Here is a 20,396-nt window from a genome sequence, read left to right as displayed (position 1 = left end):
TAGCGAAAAATAATTAATAACGAAAACTTTTATTTCTCTCATGTAAAATGGGAGTGTATCTTTGTTTTCTTTTATTTTATAATATATATAATAAAATATTATATATATAATAAATTAAATGCAGTTGGTAATGACGTTAACGTCTTATAAGTAATAAATGCAAATCAATAGTCTTTTTTATAGTCTTAAATGTAAAAATTCTGGTTCATATGAATATTTATCTTATAATATAAATTTTGCTATTATCGTTATGAATTCCTTCCAAAGTGTTGGCAACTTGTTTAGCTTCGTTTACAAAAATATTAATAAAAATACTATTTTATAGAGTACAAATATAACTTTATAGTTTTGAAAAAAAATATATTACTGCAGTTAATGTATAACAAGTTAACCAACAATAAATTGAAGGAATTGCATTTGCAGTATAAAATGCTAAACGATAACTTTACAGTTATGAAAACGTCAAATTGTATATAATTATATAAAAATTCTATATAATTATGTAGTTATCATATGACTTATTAATGTTTCCAAATATTAACAGTAATATTCATTAATATAAAATGATATGTGTAAATGCATAATTGCACCATTTTATATAACAAATCTATATCATTGCACTATTTAACATGCAAATAATCAAACAGTTTAAAAGTACTCACAGACCCATAGATGTCGACTGTAACAAATTTACTAAAGTCTGCGGATATACATACTTTCGGAATACAGCTTGGTGTTAATTCAAGAGCACCTAATAATTCTGGTTTTTTACCATCCCTTCCTACTTTGCATTTCCAATATGAAGATAAATTTTCAGTTTCACTTAATTCTTTACTCTTTTCCAATATTCCGGACGATGAATTTGATACATGAAGAGACGATACATCTATGTCATTATTGTTAAAAGATAAGAAATCCGAATGAGTACTAGCAGAAGGTGTACTGATGCTGCGTACTAAGCCGTAACGACTTCGACGTTTTTGTTGCGTACTGTGATCAGATAATTGAACATTCCACCAAGCTAATTCATCTCCATTTAATGACAATAGGAGAGGAACTTCAGTGGTAACTGGTGCCCAATTTAATTGGGTAATTGCACTAGTATGAAAATAGAGCGTTCGCAAGACTCTTTGTTCTTCTATGTTAATTATCTAAAATAATACAAATTTATATAATTTTGTGTAAAGATACTGTTTTGCAAAGAATATGTTTTTTATACAGATATATCAATAATTATTACTTACTGCAATACTTCCTGTTTTGAATCCAACCGCCAAATATTTTTGATCTTGAGAAATATCACAATATGTTGGTTTTTCTTTAAACGATTGATTATAATATAATCTTATTATTATGCATCGTGGTGTTACAGTATCGTCTTCTTGCAGATTATACAAAAATAAATCTTCATTATTACTCAACAAAGCCAAAAATTGTTTTTTATGGCTGAAGCAACTGAAATAGATGTTTACAGTTTTACTATCAATCGTTGCTTTACTTAGTACTGTCCATATTGTACCACTTATATTGTAAAGAATTATCACACCATCTTGCGCTACTGTTATAACATATCCGTTATGTACATCATGAATTGAAATAATGGGTCCTGTATTGTTTATCAAATATGATATTTTATTGTTCTTCCACACCTATTAATAAAAAAAAAAAAATTATTTAATAGTGAAATATAATAATAATAATAATGTTTCAATATAATATGCACATATTATATTCTCTTATAATAGAATTAATTCAAATTGTAGACATATTTAAAGTTACTTACTCTTAAAGAATCATTCGCCTCTCTGAATATGATAACTTCGTCATTTTCAATAGTTAAAAATTGTATAAACTCTCCACCTCCAGTTACTTTCAATATGTTAGTAATTGTCTTACTTTCTATATCCAATAATGTTGCCACTTTATGTTTACTTTGTTTTGTTACGTAAATAAGTTTCTTACCATTGGGAGAAAGTTTTAAACTTATTATATCTCCTTCAATAGAATTTAATTCTGTTATGACTTTGTCCTCAAATAATATTACAATAGAATTTACATTTGTCGTTTTTGCAATTAGATCTTTTTCTCCTAATGGTTTTACAAGTGCGTCAAACAGAAGATTTCTAAATGAAATAATGAATTAATAAATGATTAATTACTGTTTCATCAATTTAATAAGATAATAAATAATATAAGTTGAAAATATGTTTGTATACAAAAATAAAATATGTTTTTTTATACCTCACTTGAGTATCGGATGCTTCTTCTACAGGGAACTTCCATTTATGCACTAAATTATTTTCATTGCCGCAAATCTAGAAACAAAAAATCAATATATTTAAATGCATAATACAAATAATATCATAAAAAATATAATTTAAATTTTGATATAAAATAAAAAGTATTTCTTACATAGTGGTAACCTTCTTTTTTTAACCAATATGTATCTAAAGATGTAACACGGCTTTTATATACTGCAATTGGATGAAATCCACCATCTATTTTCCAAACATTTACGAGGCCTTCTGAATCCGCTAATACTAAATAAAGGCCATCATATGTTATGGAAGCACACACGTAGACCGTTTTTTCGTTTTCGGCTTTTGATTTTTTTTCATAATTACTTATGTAATCGGTAGGCGGGCAAAACCATTTTACGTGAATAACTTTTTTTTCAGTAATTATAATTAACGAATTGTCATGTCTCGGAACGTTGTGGAAAAAAATGACTTTTTGTTTTAATAATTGTGGATTATATTGCGAACTATAACTGTATTCATTATTATCTCTTCTAAAAGTTACAAGAGCACCATTTGTTAAGTCCATTGCATGTAACAGAGAGCTTTTTGTTGTAAATGTGATATATCCCAGGTGACTGTAACATACAAATAAAAATTTATTTACCAAAAAAAAAATATAGAAATCGTTTATATAACCTACGTTAAAGTAATTATTTATAAAAATATAATGTAAACAATCACTTACTTAGTCTTGTGTGCAACTCTTGTTAAAATATTTCCATGTGTATCCCAAACCTAGTAAAATATAACATAAATAAAGAAATAATTCAGATAACACAATTATATCAATTGATGTACCTGAATAATTCCTTTGTCAGTGCATGCTGCAATAAGTTTATCGTTATGTCCAAATGTTACATCCGTTATAGTTTCATTTTCAATTGAAAATGTTTTCAGACTGTGATGTCCATCAATTGAATAGAGACTATCCCAAAAGGCTTGCTTTTGCTTTGGACTTTGAATATTTGTATCAAATTTATTATAATAATCATTACTGTATAATTTAAAAAATTTGACAATACGATTACATAATGTTAAAAAGAATTCTCCATTTGTAGAGACTACTATTTTTTCGATTATAGATTCTTTATCACATACTTTGTATACTATTTGTTTCTTATATTCAGAATGCCATTGGATTACTTCACCTACTTTATTTCCAATTAAAATAACATCTGGATCATCGGTAAAACACGTTGTATGGGTCTCTGTACAAACTTCTTCGCTTTTTGTTATATTATTTTGTTGCAATATTGTATTTTGAGATAGATATACATTGTTTATTCTTTTCTTAGCTATACTTGTTGCAGTTTCTACCACATATCCAGAACGGAAATGATTCATGGCAATTTGTATTAAATCTAAACATTTCTTTCTTCTGTGTTTCGATATATTACTAGCTTGTTCTTGAAAAAACTTTTCTAAATTGTCTACTTTATCACTTTCATTATCATTAGTTATTATATATTTTTTATATTTGTTAAAATCAATTAATAAATCACATAAACCAGTGTGGTTTAATTTTGCTTCAAGAAAGTTGAAGTCCAAGTAGAGAGTCGGAAATTCAGCGTACATTTTAGCTAATTCTAAATGATGACCAATATAAGAATAACTGTAATTATCATCTGGCAGTTTTGAAAAGTCATTGTTGCAATATTTGCGATATTTTTCAATAAAAAATTTATGCATCTCAGTAAGTTTATTTGTCCCTAATTTCCTTCTTAAGTGGCACAATAAGAGATCATGTACTCCATATATATAACAATCTAAGTTAGCATTCCATCTCATGGCTGCAAGGGATTTATGGCACAATTCTAACATCATTTCTTCAACTTCAAATAAATTGCGTGACCACAATACTTCTAAAGTCTGTTATAAAAAGTAAGAATGTATTGATTATACATATAAGACAGATTAGATTTTATTTGAGTCCTTTCGATACAGCTGTGTCATTCATGAGTATGCTTTCGCTATATGACATTGGGTGACTACAATCATTGCTAATACAAAGAGAGCATCAGATATCTGGTAACTATGGTCACCTGTAGTATTGAAAGGATTAATAATATTGTTGTAAAAAAATGATTGTTACCTTCGATGTTATATTCACATCTTCGCTAAAAATTGCTAACTGTTCATAACATTCTTTCAAATGTGTTGGTAAACTTTCGATAGACATGTTAAATACAGCTTCTTGTTTTTTCAAGAATTTCTTGATTACCCTTAAAAAATACGATTTTTAATAAAACATTATTCTTTTTAGAATTGTTTATTATTTTTCATTTAGTTTCTTCTCATTATTATTCAATTATTTTTCTAACCCAAATACTTACGTATTTTCCTTATCTTTGTTTTGTATGCATTTTAGATAATATTGCCATCTATCATTACGTTTGTTCATATCGTGTTTAAATTCTTCAAAATTAGCTGAAAACATGGCTATAAGTAATGGCATACCTTTGCATTCTTTATGAATTAACTTAGCTTCAAAAGGAAGTTGATCTACATTTGTATCTAATACTTTAGCAAATAAACCTAAAGTTTCTGCTTCTGTAAAACCATCATCCATCTAGTAATAAATATGAAATAAAATCTTATTAAAAATGTATCAATAGGTGTGTAATATAAAATAATAATGTTTCAATATAATATAAAATTTACGTACAATGTAATATTATATTACCTTTATCACAATTCCTCTCCTTCCATCCAAAACATCTAAATCAGTAGTTATTACAAGAGTTTTGCATTTAAAGTCAAATGCTTCTATAAAATTCTTATCATAAACATCTTCCAATACCAATAGAGCATTATGATTTTCTTTTTTACTAAAATGATTTATTAAAAATATTTTAAACAGTTCGCTATTTAATGACTCCAATAACAACTCTCTATTCGTAATACGATAATAAAGTCCACTTAATTGTTTTGTTATTTCTTCCTCAATAAACCGCTCGTATGAATGTTTATCATTGTATTTATATTTGCATCTTTTATCGTATCCAAATTTAAGCCAGTAAATTTTATTCTATACAAAAAAGAGGAAATTATTTTTATATTAAAATATTATAATTTTATTTTTTTATATACTCGAATTTTAATCTACAAATTAAAAAGTTTTATTTACATGAAATAACTCCTCTGCCAATTTAGTGTCATTTAAAGTGCTAGCAGTCAGACAAGATCTACCAAATCCTTTCATTCCGTGTAAAGTTAGATATCCATTTGGTTTTAATTTCTTTAGCTCTTCTGCTAACTGTTTAATCTGTATTAAAAAACAATTATAAAATAAATACTTATTTAATATATAGAAATTGTTTATTATTTATACTATATAGTAGAATGTTTCTCGATAACTTACATCAATGTTTCCAAAAAGTGTACCGATTAAAATTATGTGAATTAGTAATGATAAGAAAATATTTATAAAGATGTGTAGAAATAATATAATAAATTAGAAAATATCTGTTTTGATAAATAATTTCTTTATATATACCTTATCATCTCTAATAATTGTCAACGGTGATGTGGGTGGAAGAATTAAAGATTCTGCTGAATTTCTACCAGTCTTTTTGAATTCTAAATCATCCATGCCATCGCTTAGCCATCCGTAATGATGCCTTAAGGATTCACGAAAGGCATTGAATGCATTTACTCCTCGACTAAAAGATAAATGGTGTTATGTTAAGATTAGAAAAAAAAAATGAAAATTAAACAAAGAATAAAATAAAATAAAATAATTTAAATATCAATGCGTAAAACTTACCTTGGAAGAATGTCTAATAAAAGTTCTGCCTTATCTTTAAGACTTTTACGAGTTTCAATATTTTTAACGTCTTCATCTTTTAAAATATATTTAGCTGATAATACAGATAATACTCCATTACGTACATCCATGTCAGCTATGATTTGTTCCCTTAATTCACTCAATATATCTTGATGGAATTTTTCCATTTTGATATAAATGTGTGTTTTCAAATATTCAATTATATAGAAATATATAAATAAATATTTATATAATTAAATATATTTCTTGTAATATATTTCTTCAGTTTCTACAAATGTATATTTAAATTAAAAAGATAGAAATAAAATAAAGGGAACAATGAAATATATATATCCTAACAGCATATTGATAAATAATTCATAAAAATAATATAATATTAAAATCAATAATATAGAAAAATATTTTGAACAAGTTTTGACAGATAAGAAAATCAAATAAATACTATCAAATGTTTCTAATACATTACCCTTTGTTAGCACTTGCCTACGGCACAAAATCTTAACGAATTTATATCAGTCTTTGTTCAGAACTCCACAAAACTACTTCTCCTATTGGAAGAGCTCTACTGGTGATCGCAAATGAACGTTGCATATAGGAACCTGTCCAGTGTTGCCATATTTCTCTAAAGCAAAATTGCATTTGATTGGCTAAAATTATCGTAAGATTCCCGCCACCCATTGTTTCCAAGAGCTTGGAAGTACACCTTTTTATCTACGTAAAGTGAAAAAATTAGATGTAAAAATATATATTTTAGATAGTAATATAAAATATGAATTGAGAATAAAATCTTTGAAAATAAAATAGGAGAAAGTTGATCGTTCACCTTTAATAATTGCTGATTTCGTGATATATGAAAAATATTTTTCATGTTTTATACGTCCCTGAGTAAGTCCCGTTAGAGGATATCATATGGTGTGAACTGATAAAAAAAACCCAAATATTTGGGCCCAACAAACTTGTTTTTATTTCAGGTGACTCATTTGTAGCAATATGGCGGGAAAGAAAATATTATTTTTAATATATTTCCTAACTCTGTAAAGTAGATATAATTCTAGTATATTCTTTTATTAAATATTATAAGATTTATATATAATATTATAGGAATGTAAGTAGATTTTTCTTTCTTCTTTTTCCTTCAATTTTTGTTTCACGCCAATTGCATTAGATCATTAACCTTTTCAAGGACGAATTTTTTAAAGTGAAAAGAAAATGATTTACCTTTTTTTATTTAATTTTTAGGATTATTTATTTTATATAGGCAATGATTTAGCGAGCCAGAACAAATTGGAAAAACCAATGAATGCATATGACAAAGATTAACAATTTTTTCCATATAAGAAATATCTAAATGTATGCATATATGCACCTGTTCTTGAAGAGGTTATAGCGTCCTTGAAAGGGTTAAGTAAATGAAATATTTGAGAAATTATTATATTATGCAATTAAAAAAATTTATAATTATTTGTTTTTTTTTATGATAATAATGTATAAAATAAAAAAATTACATAAATTATTAGCATTTAAAAGAGCAAAAAAAATCCTGCGATGGCCGGGAATCGAACCCGGATCAACTGCTTGGAAGGCAACTATGCTAACCATTACACCACCATCGCAGTTGTCAATTCGTGCGATTTAAGAGCAAATAAGATTAATATGTGTTGAGAAAGTGAAGGAAGAAAAAAAATTTCCTGCGACGGCCGGGAATCGAACCCGGATCAACTGCTTGGAAGGCAACTATGCTAACCATTACACCACCATCGCAGATGTTGAGAAGAGCTCTTTTAAGTATGTTGATATGTTAATTTTAAAAGTCATATAAATGATTTAAAACAAAAATCTTTTAGAATTTAATCGATAAAAATCTAACTTATAAAAATATATTCTTATCATTAATCTGCCAAATTACAAACGAATACCACGAAAGTGACTGTATATTCTTATCAGCTCTTTTAATCTGTTTATTCTAGATAATTGGAAAGTGTTATGCATGAGTCACAACTAGAGTATCTATCTTATCGGATATAAAATATAATAATAAACGAAACGGTATCACATTTTTACCTTTAAAAATTAAAAAAATAAAGAAAGATTTTAAATAACAAGGGAGATAAATGAATAGAAATTAGAAAGAGATAACAACAAGATGAATTATCGAAATTTCTTTTAAATTTTCATACATTGGATATATTAATTATAGGAACGAATAAAATATTAAAATAATCTATTTTTTGTATGCAATAATATAGTATAATCTTTTTTTACAATCACAAAACACCCAAGCACAAAAAGTTGATGGTTGTGCTATTTAAAAAAAGCTGTTAGCCCTGACTGATTAATATCTTTTTATTCGCTTTATTTTTTATGTATATTTTCTTCAGAAGGATTATGCAAACTGTAGCGATATAATAATAATAAAATATAATAGAAGTTAATGCGAAGTCTGTTATTAAACAGTTACCGTATATAAAAGCAGTACTTTACTATCTAAATGTTTTAAAATTATCAGCTGTTTATAAAAAAAAGTTCGTATGTTTTACGTAAAGATTCCTTCATTTTTTTTAAATTTTTTATCTCAAAGTAGTAAAGCATAGCCTAAGGCATGCAATAAACGTTCTTATTAACGAATAAAAATTATAATTTACAAAATATTTACCTATTGTTTATACATTATGAACGATTAATTTATTTCTTTTCATTACCTTATAGGTTGTTACTTTGGAAATCACTTTTAAATATATCTCCTGCAGGTGTGTGTGTGTGTCAACTTTACTTTCGTTTTTTTCAAAGTGCGCGCGCCTTGAATTTGTTGTTGCGCATGCGTATAACACATCTCCCACTCATGGCATCGTCATTTCATAATTTTATTCAAAGTGTAATAATTATTTTCAACTAATAACGATAAATAAAAAATATTTAATAAAATAAAGTTGAGGAGCCGGACAAACAAAAAGTAAGCAATTGTTTGAAAATAAAAAACAATAAAAAACATCATTGTTTTGCTTAGAAATGAGAAAAAACAGTTTTGTATTTTCAATTATTAATAACTAATTAAATAATTAATTAATAAAGTGAGCAATTATAGATTTTGATTGAGGAATTAGTGAGCAGTTTAGCGTAATTATTAATTTTTTTTTTGCTGTTGCGGTTCTATGTCAACTTTTTTGTGTTTTAGAAAATTTATAATTATTTCGTATGTATCGAACAAAGCGCCATTTGACATAAGAAGAATCGATATCGTATGAAGCGCCATCTTGACATAAAAAGAATCGATATAAAGTTAGTCGTCTACATGGACGGCTTTTTATGGTTCCAATTTTGTAAAGCGCGGTTGTAGCATATGCATATGCATATGCACGTGTTGTTAACTTTTATTATTTGCAATATTTTTACGTAAAAATTTACACAAAGCATAGAATTTTGTAATATTGTGTGAAAAGTTATAAATTTAGAGGTTATTATTATAAGTCAAAATGAGTACGATCTTGGAAAAAATTGCTTCGATCGAAGCTGAGGTTTGTATTTCTTCCAATTCATAGTCATATTGTTTTAAAATTACATATAAAATATATTGTAATGAATAAAAAAATGTATTTTTCAATTTTTAATTTAGATGGCAAGAACTCAGAAGAATAAAGCAACGTCCGGTCATTTGGGCTTGTTGAAAGCAAAGTTAGCTAAATTAAGACGTGAACTTATAACACCGAAAGGAGGTGGTGGTGGTGGCGAACAAGGATTTGAAGTTGCCAAAACTGGAGATGCTCGGATAGGTTTTGTCGGTATGTTTCTCAATAGTCTTATTAACATTTCCTTATACGTATACCAATTTATTTATGTCATCACTTTATTTCATTTATTAGAATTTATTAGAATCCAAACGGTTAATGAACAAATCCAATTTCCAATCTGTAATCACAGCGTTACAATTTTATAATATTTATTCATTTTATTAATTACACAGGTTTTCCTTCTGTTGGTAAATCGACATTATTAAGTACGTTAGCTGGTGTATACTCTGAAGTTGCAGCGTATGAGTTTACAACTCTAACTACTGTTCCTGGTTGTATAAAATATAAGGGTGCAAAAATACAGGTAATATACAAATAGAAAATTCAAAGCTTACAACAGAAGGTAATTAAATATTTATTTTATGTAAATATTATAATAATATCATTCTTTTAGTTACTGGATTTACCAGGTATTATTGAAGGTGCTAAAGATGGCAAGGGTCGTGGTAGACAAGTAATAGCTGTAGCTAGAACTTGTAGTTTAATTTTTATTGTCTTGGATGTGCTTAAACCATTGGGACACAAGCGTTTGATCGAACACGAATTAGAAGGTTTTGGTTTACGACTTAACAAACAACCACCTAATATTACTTTTAGAAAAAAAGAAAAGGGTGGCATCAATCTTCAGACAACGGTAAAATTAAATTTATATTCTTACATATATATGGTAAATGCTATTTAATATAATAATGAAAGGTACACAAGAGCGAGTTCACGTAATATGATAAAAAAGAAAATTATTCATGTATATACTTACTTATTGTTATTAGTTTGTTCTTATTTTTATACTGTATAACAGAAAGAAAAGATAGTTTGGAAGTTAAAATCATTGACAAAACATAACTGATGTTAAGGATATATAGACAAGTATTTCTATTTTAATATTTAACAATTAACAATTAATTTAGTATAATCCTTAGGAATATTATAAAGTCACTGTTTAAAAACATCATTTAACTTATTCTATATAATATATCCACAGTAATTGTTTAACATTAAATATTAAGGGCAGTGGCTTTTTTATTTCTTCTTTTTATCCTTTTTTAAAATTACAGATCTTTTTTAATATTCTCTTGGTTTTTACTATAATACGTACTAAATGTTTTAAAATGAATACGCTCATTTATAATTATTCAAAAGTATAATGCGCTGTATAACCTAAGCTTTAGTTATGTTATTATCTTGAGATTATTTATGGAATTATTGTAGTGGAATGAGCCAAGTGTAACCTTTTAACATTATCACAATAAATTTAACATAATTACCAGACAGGCATTTGACAGAAAGACTAAGGCAGTTGCATTGTTTGCCAGTGCGCACAGTCAGAACTTGATTTAGACACAGTCAAGACGATATTGGCAGAGTACAGAATTCATAATGCAGATATTAATCTACGATACGATGCTACGTCGGATGATTTGATTGATGTCATCGAAGGAAATCGTGTTTACGTACCATGTATTTATTTATTAAACAAAATCGGTAATTATGAAACATATTATCTTTCCTTTCTTGTCACAAATGAATAATATTTTAGGATTAGGATTCTATAAAAATGTGTTTCCTTTTTCTCACATTGTTTTTTTCATTTTTATTTCTTTTTTTAGATCAAATTAGTATAGAAGAATTGGATGTTATATATAAAATACCACATTGTGTACCTATCTCTGCTCATCACAAATGGAACTTTGATGATTTGTTGGAGAAGATGTGGGATTATTTACAACTCGTTAGAATGTAAGTCTCTCTCTGAAATAATGAAAATAATTAAACTATAGTTTTGATAATATCATTGTTTTAAATCTATACGAATAATTTTACGCTCAACTTTGTTCAATAGTTACACCAAACCTAAAGGTCAACTACCAGATTACAATTCTCCTGTAGTATTGAATACGGAAAGAAGAACGGTCGAAGATTTCTGCAATAAACTTCATAGGTCAATAGCAAAGGAATTCAAATAGTAAGTACCCTTTAAACTTATATAGGTCGTCTCAAGATCTTCTGGCAAAATTGTGTTAGAGTATTCTGTGCACGAAAATAAGAAAAAAAAAGGTTCTATAAAAATAGGTCACTTAAAACCTATTCAAAAGTTATGATTTTAATCAGAAATGTTCACATTTAACTCAGCAGGGATTGTCCTTAAATTTTCAGTCGATTATATTCACATTTTGTTATACTTTAAATGCCGAAATAATTTTCAAATCAAGGATTACTATAGTAGAGTAATCAACGTAGATTTTCAGTTAGAAGAGTCGCTTCATTGCTGAATTTTTTCGAATGTGCATTAATAATAAATAAAATTCACGGCCACCTTGTATAGATGTATATATATCTAATGTGATCTTAAAACATTAATCAAAATTAATAATTATTAATATTTTAGCGCGTTAGTGTGGGGATCGTCGGTAAAACATCAGCCACAAAAAGTGGGAAAGGATCATATCTTGAGCGACGAGGATGTTGTACAAATAGTAAAAAAAGTGTGACTTTATTTTTTGTGCTATATATATGTGAGTAAATATTAAAAATATGATTGCAAAAAAAAACAAAAAAAAAGAAAAGAAGGACAGGCAACTCGCGTATTATACTTAACAGCTTGGTAGTATAATACTCTTTAAATTTCATTTCGTTTTACAAATAAAAAGTTACTAAATTAGGATGTGATACTAGTTTATAGTATCTTTCTAATTAAAAAGATAAAACACAAATATGTACATATAGATACATATATCTTTCATAATGATAGATGTATAAGTTGATGTGGTAATGTCTAATTAAAAAAAAAAAAAATATAAAAAAACACACAGACACACACAGAAAGGAAAAAGAATAATAATAAAAAATAAAAAGAGTATGAATAACGAAAATTGTAATATCAGGAAAATATTATTAAACAAATTTACGAGGGTATCATCCAGTAATTCGTTAGAATGAAAAACAAAAAAGGTAATCCTAATATGCGTGAGATATAGGAAAATAACTACCATTTTCTAAAGTAACATAATAATTTTTTTTCAATTAATAATTAATAACTATTGATATATACTCATAGAGAGAGATATATACTGCAAAATCTAATACTTGTAATACGAAATATTACTCACATTGATATGGTAAGATCATTTCACATTAAATCAACAATTATTGTGAGTTCGATATAAAGACTGCATTTAAAATCAGTTTTAAATTATATTTTTATCTTACATTTATAAAATTGTGGTGAAATAAACAGTGACATTTCATGCTTGTAAATGTTATACAGCAATGATAAAAGATCTTATACTGAAATGTATGTATATGTACGTTTGTATGAATGTGTATAATTTCTTATAGTTTTTTTTTTTTTTTTTCTTTCTTTTTTTTTTCCTTTAAGGGGGATGGGGGATAATTTTTTTTGCCTTTCTTTTTTCTATTTTTTCTTTAATGTAGACATTATAGCCCTGTGTGCACGTGATAATAAATTCTACATTAAACGGCGCTGGAAAAATCTTTTTTCTTTTTTTTGTTTTTTTCGTAACAAATCCAATCCACTGACATCGTTCGTGTTAATTAATTAATTAATTATTATTATTATTATTATTCTTTTTTTTCTTTTTTTTTTTCTTTACTTGCATCTTAGATAGAGGTTTATTATTATAATAAGGTTCTTTTTTTTTCTTTTTTTTCTCTCATGCATCGCCTATGAGAATTTGAATGGAGTGTGAATTATAACGATGCCCGTTGTGTTCAGTGCTTATACTCGGAAATCGCAGAGACAGAGAGTGTGTAACGACGCATTCACTATTCTTTCTATCTTCCTTCCTTCCTTCCTTCCTTTCTTACTCTTTCTTTATATTTTTATTTATTCTTTATAAAGATTTTAAAATGTATTCTTTTCGTTGTTGATCCAATAATTGTTCTAAATGTTCGCATTTGGCATTGACTCCTTCGAGTTCCTTAGAAAGATTTTTAATAGTCAAAACTTTTTGCGTTATTATCAATTTAACCCTGGAAAAACATGGATTTTTTTGTTCTTTTTTTTTTTTGGTACGTTTTCGTTTCGTTTTCGTTTCTCCGTTTTAATTACACAAATAATCGTATAATTTAGAATTATATAAACGAAACACCGAAAAATAAAATCTATACGAGTGTAGTATGTGTGTGTGTGTGTGTATATGTTTTTTTACGAGGGTGTATGTATGTATGTGTATATCGTTATTGCTTGAACAATATTTTCGTGACATTTCGAGATTTTATTTCTATTAAATAGTTTAATTAATTCATTCATTTCGATTAAATTGTAACAAATACCTGCTGTACAATTGCGACATTAACATATCTTTGTTGGCATTGTTTTGCATTAATTCTTGATACAACGATGCTATTTTATCCTCTAATATTCTTTTCTCAGGTTCGATTTCTCGTCTTGCTATTCCTCTCGCATTGTCCCTTTCGGCTGTTAATGTTTCTATCAACTAAAAATTAAATACTTCCGTTTTTATTATTATTATTATTTTATCCCTCTTGTCTTTTTTTACACGTCGTTGCAATTGTTATCGCAAAACAAAACAAAACAAAACATTTCTTTTACGCGTAATCGCTTGAGAGAAATAGGAAAAATAAATAAATAAAAAATAATAATAATAATAATAATAATAATAAAAAAAAGAAGAGAGAAAAGAGAAAAAAAAAAATAAAAATAGACGAAACACCGTGTCGCGTTCCTGTTTCTAGAAAAAAGTTTTCTTTTTTTTTCTTTTTTTTTACCACATTTTTATTGCTCAAATTTTGAACGCATTCGTCGAGTTTCATTTCCGTTGTTTTTAATCTATCCTCGGTTTTTCCAAGTTTATCTTCCATCGACAATAATTCATCTTTGTGGAACCTCACATTATCGGTTGCTATTTGCAATTCCTTATCGTATTTCTCTTTCATAGACCTTAAAAACAGATTATTTTTTCACAAACGATGGAATTATACAATACGTATGTTTTTTATTAGTCGATCGTACAGTGAGTTTTTTGTTAATTTTTTAATTATTATTATTATTATTATTATTATTATTATTATTATTATTTATTATTTTATTTATTCGCGTATCATAATCTTTATTCGATATTTCACTCGGGGGTTTCGGGTGGGCGGGGGGGGGGGGTGGAAAGGTTTACAAGATACATACTTTAACTGTATCTTTTTTTAATTCGTATTTTTTTTTTCCCTTTTTTTTTTTCCTTTTTGTTTTTTTTTTTTTTCTCTTTATTAATTACTTTTATTAGAATCGAACATGTATCTATTCGCATTTTTATTTTACCGATACCGACACCGATGGATATATTTTGTTCACGATTAATCAATTAATCAATCATCGATGATAATAATAATAATAATCATTATGATTAGAACATTATGAAATTTAGAATTGAAATGTTACCTCTCGGTAGAGGGGCGTGAGGGGTGGGGGTTAGTTCATCGATCAAGTCGGTATCCGTAAAATAAATGTGAATATACATATGCAATATTGGATAATCCTATGTTTAAACGTATTTCAATATCATCGACTCAGTCAGTCATAAATCATTGTTTATTACGTATGGCTATTACGACGTATTTATTTTGTTCATTATTTCTTTTAATTTTTTATTTATTTTTTTTTTCTTTTTTTTTCTTTACCGTCCCCTTTTTCTCCTCTCCTCCCTTTTTTTTCTTTTTTTTTTTCGCTTTAAACACTTAACCACCACCATATATTGTTTATTTAAACGTATTCCTCCTCCTCCTCTTCTTTTTTTTGTCTTTTTTTTTTCCGTGTCACATTTTTTTTTTTTTTCTTTTTTAATTTAATTATTTTTTGTAATATTCGTTTTACCTTAATTTACTTTCATAACTTTGCTGAACAACCATTTTCATGTTACGAGCATCCTCCTCGATACGACCGATAGCTAACTCGATTTGCCTATCACGTTCCTTACGACTTTCCTCCCTTATTTTAGATTCCGATTTTTCTAGTTTGATTATTTGTTGTTTCTTGTAATTGTCTAACCATTCCGTCCATTCCTTTTGCAGACCCTCGCGTAGAGTTTGCTTTTCAGCTTGGTGTTTTAGCCTCTCCTCCTCTAATTCTTTCTACAATTAAATACGTGATCGCTTAAATCTTAAGTTATCGCGTATTTTTTTTTTGTTTTTTTTTTATTTTTTTTTTTGTTTCGTTTGTATATAATTAATATTACACAACATTATTAATTAATGCCCATTCGCGTCGTATTTTTATTCGTTAATATTTCCCCCTTTTTTTTATTTTCTTTTTTTTCGTCGGGTTTTTTGTTGTTATTATTATTATTATTTTACTTGTAATTTTCAAAAAACATTTAACCTGTAACCGGGTGTACGTTTGTCGTATAATCGTATCTTTCTCGTTATCGCGTTTAACTAGTTCATCGTTAAACCTTTTCCTCTCGCGTTCCAAATCCTCCGCGAATTGAATCCTTTCTGTACGAAATTGTATATCCTTTTCGTCTAGTTTCTCCTTATACCTGACAACACAACAATTCACGCCCGTCATATGTATGAATTTTATTTATTTAATTGACTAGTACGATGTGTGTATGTATGTATGTATGTATGTAAGTGTATACGTGTAAGTGTGTGCGGGTGTACGTGTATATATGTTTATTTAATTGTGTTATAGTTTTTTTTTTTTTAAATTATTTTTTTCTTTTTCTCTTTTTTTTTCATCATCATCATCATCATTATCTTCTTCTTCATTATTATCATCATTATCATCATCATGAATTTTAGCTACCTGGTCCATAGGATATTCTTTTCGTTTGCTAATATTTTTTCGTTACTAGCTGTAAGTTCTAAACGTAATTGTTCTAATTGCTGGTTCGAGCGACGTATTACGCGCAACTCGGTATCTTGAAGTTCCTTCATATGAGCCCTTCGTATCTCCTGAATCTCCAGCTGATGTTGTTCGACCATACTTCGTAATTCGGGTTCTAATCCCTTAACCGTCATCTCCTGCGGGAACGTCATCATCCATCTTGTTATAATATACACACACACACACACACACACACATCACACAGAAGTTATATATTTAATCTAAGTGGAATATCGTTAACGTACAACAATTTAATATTCGTTAACACGTTCCGTGCCATGTGCATCACCGGTGGTACACGTTAAACTTGACCATCAGGCCACGTGTACCACCGGTGGTACACGTAGTCATATTTATTTAATGCGCTAAACATCAAATGGCTTGAACGACAAGTCAGACAAAAGTGGCTTGGCACGGAACGTGTTAACCCTTTGCACTCGAAGCCTTTTCAGCAACTCGAGACGATTTCGGCCAAATTAAGTAGACATTTTACAGGCACTTTAAAAACATTTGTAAACAAACAAGCGTATAGAAATAATCACATATCATCAGTTTATTCATTTATATGTCGAAAAGAACAAACTTTGATGAATACTACACTCTGTAATTAGTTTTGGTTGAGTTGACACTTGAAATAGGAGGCCGGGCGCCGTATCGGCGCCGCTCGAGTGCAAAGGGTTAATAAAACTTGTTCATGGAGGAAAGAAGAAATGAAGGAAAGGGGTTAGGGTTTGTAGGGTGAGTTGAACCAATCGAAAGTGAAATTACTTAAGAAAATAATGAATCTAATATGATTTTTCTTGCTAGTCATGAAAACACGACGAACCTTAATCTTCGAAGTTCTCGATTCCAACCATCTTTCACGTTTGATCTTTTCGGACGCCGCGAAACGTTCCTTGGCACGTTGCAATTCAACAATATGCCTTTCCGTACAAACTTTCAAATCCTTTTCCGATTTTAATTCCATTTCCTTGATCCTACGTGCCAAGTTATTACACTTGTCGGTTAAATCGGTCTTCTCGTTGATCAACTTTTTCATAAACTTTTGATGCCTCTTAACGATGCCTTGATATTTTTTTTCTTGCGTTTCCATCATCGATAAGTGATTTTTATTTTCCACCTTTAATTTCTCACAGGCTGCTTCTCGTTCCTTTTTCAATTCATTTTTCAACAAAACAATCGTGGCATCCTTTTCCTCCAATTGCAATTTTGCCGTAACCAACTCGTCATTGTACGCGTTTGAGAAATAATTTTTTAACGGATCGGACCTAATTATGAGATGCATTATCAAAGTTTCATTTTTTTATTCGTCAATTAGATTTATCTAAACGTCGTTCTTACTTATCGTGATTTAAATAATAAGAAGAATTATTTCCATCTTTTAGAAATATATCCTGAATAATTGCATTCCTTTGTTCCGATTGATTTCCATGTACTTCGTTCGGAAACCCTAATTCGATTTTCAATTGTAATTGTTGAAAAATGATAATTATAATATATATATATAAATAAATTATACACACATACACACACATGAAACGATGATATTAATATCGAAACGTACAATTTAAATGCTATGTACGTTTCGTGATACAATTATGTATATATTTATTTTAGTTTTTTAAAATAAATACAAAAAACACTTTTACCGATATCTGATCGAACAAAATATTTTTCTCATGCGTGTGTGTGTGTTTTTTTTTTCTTTCGTAATTCCAACTAATTTTAATACTCCCGTTTTAAAAAAAAAGAGTTACACATTATATATATATATAACAATTATCATTTCCAAATAATCTTATCATTCGTTGATATTTAAATACCATCTTCTAGGGTTGATAAAAATGACATAATATCATCGTAAGTAGCTCCGATGGATCCACATTTATCTTTGGAACGATCTCTTTCCGGTTCTAGCTGCAAATACGTATTCCAATTACGTATTACATCACACACTCACACACACATACGATATTTATTATATATATATAATATTAATTATAAAAATTATATAAATTATATATAATTAAAATATAATAATAATTATTATTATAATATTATATATAATATTATAATAATTATATAATTATATATATATATAATATTTTTAGAATACATTTATATATAATAATATATCAACAATCGTATGTATTATTATTATTAACTATATATATATATATATATGATAAATCAGACACACTTGATTACTATATCTCATCATATTTAAGGATGATACTTCATCGCCAGGATTGTCGGTGATCAAAGTTAAGTCGAAGTGCTTCGATCCAGGAACAACATTCCCCCCCCCCTTCACCACCTCTTCCTGTTCCTCCTCCTCCTTTTCAACAACCACTTTCAACCCTTCCTTGTTAGAATCGATAATATTTCCTTCCAAGTCGTTAATCATTTTGCACAATTGCTCGAACGAGCTATTACTATTATTATATTATTATTATTATCATTATTATTATTATTATTATTAATAATATTATTAATCGGTTCTATTAAATTGTCATTACGGTCGCTACTAATATCGAGACTTCGCATTTTCAATTTAACATCGTTCACGCATTTGTCGGTTTCCGATGCAATGCTATCCGCGTTTTCGATCAAATCATTCGTCGTATCTCGTTTTATCGTTTTATTAGGATGATGATTATGGTGATAGAAATCTTCGATATCTTGGCATTTTTCATAATTAACATTAACGGACATGATTTCCTTCGGATTGCTGGTGGTGGTGGTGGTGGTTGCCCTTACCGGAGGATATTTTTTTATCGGTGGTTTGCCGTTCAACATCGGATGATTTATGTTTATCATCCCACTTGATAAATTATATAACATATTATTACAACACGTTACTTCTTTTTTCCCTCTCCCTTTTCTTCTTTATTAGTATTATTATTATTATTATTATTAATGTTAATAGTAATATTATTTATTATTTATTATTTTTAATATATTTATTATCTATTATTATTATTATTATTATTATTATTAATTTATTTAATTATTTCTTTTTCCGTGTGTCGCTTCTCTTATTCTTTTCTATTCGAATAACAATCACTCTCACGTTCGTAAACTTGTTCACAAGATCGTAAAATTCTTTACTTTACTCTCATCCTTCGTTTTTACTTTTCTTTCCTCGTAATTATTTGTTCCTCGTTTTTTTTTTGTTAAATTCGGTTTATATATATATCTTTCTCTAATCTTTTTTGTCTGTCACTTCTCTCGTATTACTTCATTTCATTTTCCTTCCTTGTATTATTTATTCTCGCGAAAAGATTATTCTTCCTCGTCCTCTTCGTAGGGTTAGTTTCTTACCTCGAATATAACAACACCTGTATATTAACAGTTCCACTCCCTATTATCAACTAAACTCTACTCACGTGTCTTAATCGCTTTTTATACGACGTTGGAAAAAAAAAGTCCTGTCCCTTTTTATTATATTTTTTTTTTGTCTTTTTTTCTTCTAACTCTTATTTACTACCACTTCACGGTCGTTGAGGGGTAATACCAAGGCAAACGGCTATAAAAACAGTACGGACTCGATGGTGTTATATATTATACTGCGTTATTATAGCAGCAGAACGGCAATATGTATGATGTATTATTATAAGTGTGTGCTGGTTTTATTCGACTAAGGTGTATATGTGTGTTTCTTG

At 28.0% G+C, this 20,396-nt stretch overlaps 4 protein-coding genes and 2 non-coding genes across 8 annotated transcripts in view; 2 read left to right on the top strand and 4 right to left on the bottom strand.

The window, feature by feature from the left end:
- Positions 1-20,396, top strand: part of LOC122520228 (protein tramtrack, beta isoform-like) — a gene marked incomplete at its 3' end in the record, with an annotated part of 456,543 nt that overhangs the window by 428,148 nt on the left and 7,999 nt on the right.
- LOC122520206 (apoptotic protease-activating factor 1) lies at positions 60-6,325 on the bottom strand. 3 transcript variants are annotated; one of them, XM_043640247.1, is made up of 13 exons: positions 6,067-6,325; positions 5,797-5,962; positions 5,428-5,565; positions 4,984-5,328; positions 4,634-4,869; positions 4,393-4,522; positions 3,099-4,169; positions 2,986-3,035; positions 2,413-2,875; positions 2,242-2,315; positions 1,784-2,123; positions 1,245-1,649; positions 60-1,151 (listed from the first exon to the last, which is right to left on the bottom strand). In XM_043640247.1, the coding sequence occupies exons 1-13, from the start codon at positions 6,252-6,254 to the stop codon at positions 621-623; spliced, it is 4,137 nt and encodes a 1,378-aa protein (XP_043496182.1). In that variant the 5' UTR covers positions 6,255-6,325; the 3' UTR covers positions 60-620. The 3 variants fall into 3 exon arrangements, with proteins under 3 accessions (XP_043496182.1, XP_043496184.1, XP_043496185.1); XM_043640249.1 differs by having other exon boundaries at positions 5,428-5,556; XM_043640250.1 differs by lacking the exons at positions 5,797-5,962; positions 6,067-6,325 and adding an exon at positions 5,662-5,776.
- Positions 7,629-7,700, bottom strand: Trnag-ucc. The gene has a single exon. It is a non-coding gene; the product is annotated as a tRNA-Gly (tRNA).
- On the bottom strand, positions 7,777-7,848 carry Trnag-ucc. The gene has a single exon. It is a non-coding gene; the product is annotated as a tRNA-Gly (tRNA).
- LOC122520226 (GTP-binding protein 128up) lies at positions 9,354-13,163 on the top strand. Its single transcript, XM_043640290.1, has 8 exons — positions 9,354-9,599; positions 9,698-9,863; positions 10,046-10,176; positions 10,267-10,506; positions 11,186-11,354; positions 11,480-11,609; positions 11,713-11,835; positions 12,259-13,163. The coding sequence occupies exons 1-8, from the start codon at positions 9,558-9,560 to the stop codon at positions 12,359-12,361; spliced, it is 1,104 nt and encodes a 367-aa protein (XP_043496225.1). The 5' UTR covers positions 9,354-9,557; the 3' UTR covers positions 12,362-13,163.
- On the bottom strand, positions 13,020-19,632 carry LOC122519204 (centrosomal protein of 131 kDa). The gene is made up of 9 exons (XM_043638533.1): positions 18,932-19,632; positions 18,555-18,648; positions 18,072-18,181; positions 17,558-18,028; positions 16,650-16,868; positions 15,718-15,974; positions 14,622-14,793; positions 14,166-14,329; positions 13,020-13,862 (listed from the first exon to the last, which is right to left on the bottom strand). Exons 1-9 carry the CDS (start codon positions 19,136-19,138, stop codon positions 13,724-13,726), a joined length of 1,833 nt encoding a protein of 610 aa, XP_043494468.1. The 5' UTR covers positions 19,139-19,632; the 3' UTR covers positions 13,020-13,723.

The sequence above is a fragment of the Polistes fuscatus genome, unplaced genomic scaffold (assembly GCF_010416935.1).
Source record: "Polistes fuscatus isolate 324 unplaced genomic scaffold, CU_Pfus_HIC Scaffold3, whole genome shotgun sequence".
NCBI lineage: Eukaryota > Metazoa > Arthropoda > Insecta > Hymenoptera > Vespidae > Polistes > Polistes fuscatus.
The sequence above is the reverse complement of the archived record's forward strand: the minus strand, read 5'-3'. Positions and strand labels throughout refer to the sequence as shown.